The sequence below is a fragment of the Phalaenopsis equestris genome, unplaced genomic scaffold, assembly GCF_001263595.1.
Source record: "Phalaenopsis equestris unplaced genomic scaffold, ASM126359v1 Scaffold000002, whole genome shotgun sequence".
Classification (NCBI taxonomy): Eukaryota; Viridiplantae; Streptophyta; class Magnoliopsida; order Asparagales; family Orchidaceae; genus Phalaenopsis; species Phalaenopsis equestris.
This window is the reverse complement of record NW_018164444.1, coordinates 39,240,986-39,247,523: the sequence shown is the minus strand read 5'-3', so window position 1 is coordinate 39,247,523 and position 6,538 is coordinate 39,240,986. Positions and strand designations below refer to the sequence as shown.

General features: G+C 32.9%; 1 protein-coding gene across 7 annotated transcripts in view; it reads right to left on the bottom strand.

Moving 5' to 3' along the window:
- Positions 1 to 770: 770 nt before the first annotated feature.
- LOC110033751 overlaps positions 771 to 6,538 on the bottom strand; it is a 14,910-nt gene continuing 9,142 nt past the window's right edge. For 2 of the 7 annotated variants that reach the window (XR_002294985.1, XM_020737838.1), the window contains exons 3-4: positions 2,016 to 2,079; positions 771 to 973 (exon numbers count right to left, since the gene is read on the bottom strand). Coding sequence is in view for 4 of the 7 variants with exons in the window: in XM_020737838.1 (XP_020593497.1) it covers position 973; positions 2,016 to 2,079 (65 nt within the window). In the remaining 3 variants the exon portion in view is untranslated. Of the gene's footprint in view, positions 974 to 1,762; positions 1,887 to 2,015; positions 2,080 to 6,538 lie in introns of those variants that run through there. The other 5 variants (XM_020737850.1, XM_020737868.1, XM_020737831.1 and 2 more) reach the window with 4 other exon arrangements.

Below are 6,538 nucleotides of genomic sequence, written 5' to 3'. Positions count from 1 at the left end.
CCCAAAGAAAGGCCTATGGGAAATAATATAAAGTGATTAGTTAAAAGCAATTATGATTCATTGAAAAGCAAAGCTCGCAAAAAGCTTTCTCAAACAGAGACAAGTTGTTAAGAGGAAGCATGCTGCGAATCAACATTAAAATTAAAAAAAAAAATTCCCCTAAATTGAGAGTCTAAAAAATCTGTTTTGGTGGCTGCAGTTTTTTTATGAAATTAATTGTTAATTTAATTTTTAATATATATATATATACATATATATATATGGATATATATATATATATATATGGGTATAGATATGTATATGTATGTAAGAATAATAGTTTTAAATAATTTATTTGTGAACAGGGCTACGAACATTTATAATGAATTAGAGTTATTATTTAAAAAATATCAAATTATATTTAAATAATGTTTTAAAAAAAAAAAAATTTAGATCACGTCCCTACCCTTAACATCATACACCTACGCGACTGAGGCTGTTAAATCGGTTCTTTGTTCGAGAATAGCTCATGTTCGGCTCGCTAAGCAAACGAGCTGAACACAAATAATTTTTGTGTTAAAAATATAAACAAGACAAACAGGAATATTGATGTTTTTAAACGAGAAATAAAACTCTAAACAAACCTTGAAGCATGATGCTATGCAAATCCCAGAAAATTTTCACAGTAACCATTCCAGATTTCTAAATTGCAATTAATATCAAGATGATTTAAGATGCATAGATCATTTTTTCAGAAGAATTGAAACCATTACAGTAAGAAATTCTCAATGAAATAATACATTTCAAAACCGCATAATTATTCTAATTATTTGAAGTATACAAATCAAACAAGTCTTACAAATTATTTAAAAAAAAAAAAAAAATTGTCTCAGGGTCAAAAACATAATATCACAAGTTCAAACCTGCAGTGATCCTGGAGTTTGCTCTCATAGTTATTTGCAGGTCTTCTATGGAGGGATAGAGATCATCAGCTCTGGATGATAGTAATGTCATACATCAGAAATCCATTTGGTGTAAAAAAAAATAAGGGTAATATTGCAAAAAACTAAAATTAAGTCTTTAAAAGGATAATTTCATTCAAATATTTACTATTTATATAACTGCCATCTTCTTTGAATCCGTTCATCAAAATTATCACTCAATTATCAAAATTCATAGCAGAAAATCAACTCTATTTTTCACTTTCATCAAATTCTCAATTGTTTGATTATGGCACACGTAAATACAAGGGTTTGCATGTGCGAAATTCTAAATTTGAAGTAATGCAGTTCGAGATGCTGTAAATGCAAAAATTTGCAAAGGAAAATATATCCAAGAGAATAACCTTATGATATACAGAGGGAAGATTTGCATAAATACAACTCAATTCTTCTGTATTTACGTATCTTACACATAAACTTCAATTTTTACGTGTTTGTCACTTCATCTATGCATGAAAAGGTGTATTTCACAATTTAAAATTTAAAAAAGTGATATTTTAATGTGATATAAAATATTTGGGTGGTATAAATATACAACAACAACAAGCCTTTATCCCACTAAGTGGGGCCGGCTATATGAATCATTTTTTCTCCATTGCGTGGTATAAATATACAACAACAACAACAACAACAAGCCTTTATCCCGCTAAGTGGGGTTAGCTACATGATCCTTTTTCTCCATTGTGTTATATTGAGGGTCAGATTTTCATTTAATTCTAATAAATTAAGATCATTTTTTATACAATATGCCCAAGTCTTTTTAGGTCTACATCTGTCTTTCTTAACATCAATCAAAGCTAAAACATTCCTCTCCTAACCGGATCATCAAATGGTAGAAGAGTAATGTGGCCAAACCATCTAAGACGACTCTCTCTAACCTTGTCCGCCACCGGAGCTACACCAAACCTATCACGGATATATTCATTTCGCATTTAGGTGGTATAAATACAAAAAAAAAAGGTTTTAAATATGTAGATACATAAGAAATTCAATAGTACTTATGTAAATACCCATATACTAAGTCACCAATCTTACCATATTTTTTTGTTGGATTGTGCATCAGAAGCCTGGTCTACACCCAGAAAGGTTAGGGAGCGGCCTACATCAAAAGTTCCAACAAGTTCAAAGACACCAGTTTGCTTTTAAAGCCGCTACATATAAAATCCACTTGTACAAAAACATGCCAAAAATAATTGAGGAATAATTATATGAATTCGTGTGATTCACTTACGTCCAAAACTTTAAGAGAGATATAATCCACGCGTTCCAAAACTCCTAAAATACAGACATTGAAGTACATCTAGATTATTCATTAGGTGCCCCCTTTGACTACACTTTTTTTTAGTCATTTTTTGGTGTACTAGCTCACTTTCGCTATCAACCTTGTTGTAAGTGACCTTAGAATCTAACTGATTGTTTGCCTCGGATAATCACATATGACATTTGAGTTATTGATGATTATCCTACTTAGCTTTAGTCTCTCTTTTAGATATCTTTAAGTGAACTACATATTATCCTATATCTCAGCTCTTTTGCTTAGACTCAACTCTTTCAATCTTGAGGCTAGTATGATTCACTTTAGGGTGAGCCACACATGATTCACTTTAGGGTGAGCCACACACACACACACACACACACACACACACACACACACACACACACACACACACACACATCATGTGTCTCGCCACAGTGTGAGTTATGTTTGGCAATTAGGTTTTTTATGAACTCAGTCACTATCGACCTCCATTTATTAATTTAATTGCTTTTTTATTGCATATTTGTTTATCTTGAGTGTTGTTTTAGAAACACCTATTTGTATCATGGACTCACCCAAAAAAAATTAAATTTAATTTTTCATACGTGGCCAGAATCTGCGTCAATGTTAGGCTCTTAGGATGTTAAATTTTCTATTTTCACAAATGGGCAAGCAAAATGAACTAAAAATTAACCATATGAAAAAAATAACTTTCTATAAGAAAGATAATTGCATGGCTCCCAATGTTCCATTTTCTCAAAGAAATTAAACTTTAACCTCTCCAGTTGACCATAGATGTGCAGTTAACATTTGGTTGAATCACCTTATCCATTAGAGGCATGCTTCTTCATGTTTGCAAAAATCTCATACTGATGCATACATATGTATAGCCCAATGAATTAGTATATTAGATTTTCATTTTTAATAACACGCTTGACTCTAGATAATCAAATAATAAAAAAATAAGAATAGCATTTGTATATCATTCTGACTAACGGTCAAAATCGTCCTATTTTAGCGGCGAAGTAATAAATCATATTTATTATATATCACACATATCATATCCTGCATTTACATGGAGACCAAACGTCATGATTTTAAACGATTAAATGGGTCCTAGCTGACAGTCCTTTCCAAGTCAAACTGTAAGTTAAATTCATGGGCACTTAGACCCGCGTGAGACTAAGTTATAGGTCTCATCACATTGGCATTAGTCTTGGTTGTGGGCTGTACTCAATTAATACATTAATCCCCTTTTAGATCTAGGTTCAAGCTTAGCATCCTCTTCATGATGTTTCAAGTTCATATGGTCGGGCGGAGTTGTCTTTCGTCGAGTCTCATATCGCACCATAAAGGCCTATGAATACTTTATCCAAGAACAAAGAGTTGATGTGACCCACCTTCCAATCCAAAATCCTAAATCTAAGGTTCAAAGTGGTGTGAAGAACACTAAAGGAGTGGACAGTGATCCATTCTTGAATCTCTAAGACGTTCAAAAGGTAGAGGAGTCTAATGCTAAATAATATAATTCATTCCACTCCAAATATCGGAGACTTCATATGTCTAAATCTTATCAATTTTAAAAATCTTGAAAGTGAGTCATGCAAATCTCAAGATTGAGTAAATTAACCTAAAACTATCATATTCACTAAAAAAATTAGGCTCCTCTGGGCTAGTTGGGACATGCTGCTAATCTACCCAAAAAACACCCATGGTGAATTCAAAATAAACCGGTTGTCTACACTTAAACAGACTAAAACTAAAACTAAAGGTAGGATATGCATATATGGTTAGCATAGTATTATTAATGGTGTCCTATGGTGGAATTGTTAGTTGGCTTAGGATTCCTAAATGAATTTTAAAGTTAAACGGGAAGGTCCTTAAAGAAACTCATATGCAATGAGGATCATCTACAACTGTCTACCGATTGGTCTAAATGCACAAGTAACTACAAGCTTTCCCGAATCTGTCTCACTAGACTGGAATCAAAAGGGGTAAAAAGGTTTTGCTAGGTCATCTAAACAAAATAGAGCAGACATATAAGATTGTCTCTAGCCCACTTAAGATTCATCCAAGGGAAATGTTATAACTGAATACAATAATTATCAAATAGTTCAAATGTCATATAAAAATATCCGGGGCGAATCATCAGGTCTATGATCACCGAAGACTAGGCTAATAAGTAAAATAAGCAAAGAAAGCTAAAACTGACCAAAGAAAGCTATAATCAAAATGCGTCTAATGACAAAGCTAGGTGTATTATAAAGTCAGAATTTTTTTAGTTTTAAAATGGCCATTAATTCTTAGGGGATTTGATATTTAATTATTTTTAATTTGTTTTACTATATTGAGCTGTTTTAAGAAAATAAACCCAAATATCCAAAGTGTACATCTGTGCGAGTGTCATGAGTATGTCACAGCATAGGTAGCCTATAAATGAACAGTGATGGCACCTAGTAGGTCCATAACTCAAAGCACATAGGAGCTGATTTGGACCACAAGAGTCCAAATCATACAAGTGCAGATGAAGATCATCAATGTATGATCAAACAACCTATGCATGTGGTCTTAAGGAGGGGTATCACACTCACTTGTCGAGGCAAAAGAGAATTTCCAAAGTCCCGCCCTACCAAACTTGTGTATGAGTAAAAAAGTAAAACCATATCGAGTGTGTGTGCACACATCATAAAAAATAGAGTAATGTAAAAAAGTTAGAAGTATATATCAGTCAGGGCTCTAACTGACTGTCCCGACTAAATAAAACTTGGGCACGTGAGCACACCTAAACGCAACGATTGACATGACCGTATGTCGGGAGGAAATGACTCGCCGACTAAAACAGGTATGAATATCTCTCACAAGTACCACATAAAAAACATATTTTAGTCTAGTGGTGCAATCAAATAGAATAAAATATGGATGGATAGTAACAATGATTGATGCATATAGTAATGATCACCCCTGTGAGCTAAAAATAGAATAATTGAAATTATTAATTTTGCGTGCAATGCATCAAGAAATAACATTTCAAACTTCTAAGATTCGGGAGTGGGTATATATTCTATATATGCATGAAACCAGTTAAATAAAGCTTTCAAAAAAAAAAGTCATTTAAATATTCTGTCGGCAAACCATGATGAACAAATCATACATGGCATTCAAAAGAACTACATTCATTCATGCAAAAGATATTATAATTCCAAGCACTTACACAAATTCCATTAACAATTTAATCATGAAAGCATATTTACATTGGATCATTTTTAACCAACATTATTATAATGACGCATGGGTATTTTTTATGCAAGGATATTCACATTTTCCTTAACAGATTATGTAAAGCAAAATTCATGAATCGAACATCATATCTCAATGCATGTGAGTTTTGACCAGATCAAATTGATTCATATAATCATAAAATAAGTTGACTCTAATCAAAATGAAGTATTAGAATAACTTTAATATAATTTGTATAAATAATTTTAGGATAATCCAATTAAATAAGAAAATTTATACCTCAAGACAGAAGTGGCTGAAGACACTGGCTTCTTAAAACAGGGCAACTTGTTTGTGCACGCAAGAGAAAAAATTGTGTTCATGCGGAAGCCCAAGATGCGCGAGGCCTTGTTTTGTTGCATGAGATATAGGCAGAAAATAGAGAAAATGAGAAAGCTCAGTGAAGGCCAAAAGATAGAAGACGAGAGGCTGCTCAAATTGTTGTTCATTCCCAGGGCTTGGTTTACTAAGCCAAATGAAAAAGCAAGGAAGAGCTGGGTTTCGGCTTGGATGGGACTAAAGGGATTAAAAAAGGGTAGTCGGTAACACTAGGCCTGAGATTTCTTAGCGGGATGTTAAAGGTCTTAATTCTTATCTGCGTGGAAATATGGAGATGGCAGAGTTAAACGACGAGATAGTGAGAAAAGTAAATCTGCGGATGAAATCCTCTTGTCTTCATTTTGACTTGTATGCGCGAGAAAGAGAGAGAGAGGGGAAAACGCATGAGAGAGCAAGTTTTTTTTTGTAAAAGTTATCTTCCTTTCTCAAGAAATTACATGAGAGGAAGACAGTAAGAGGTTTCTTTGCAAAATCCAAGAAAAAAGAGACCTAGCAGAGAAAAATAATTAGAAGTGGGGCAAGAGGATTGGAATAAAATTTTTTCTTCTTCTAATTTTGATTTGCCGCCGATTTGAATAAAAAAATTAAATAATTTCTATGAAAAGATTTTAACAACCCAATTCATACCTAATTATTGTGAGGATGATGGAGATTTTAAATTCAAACATAGAACTATATATATATA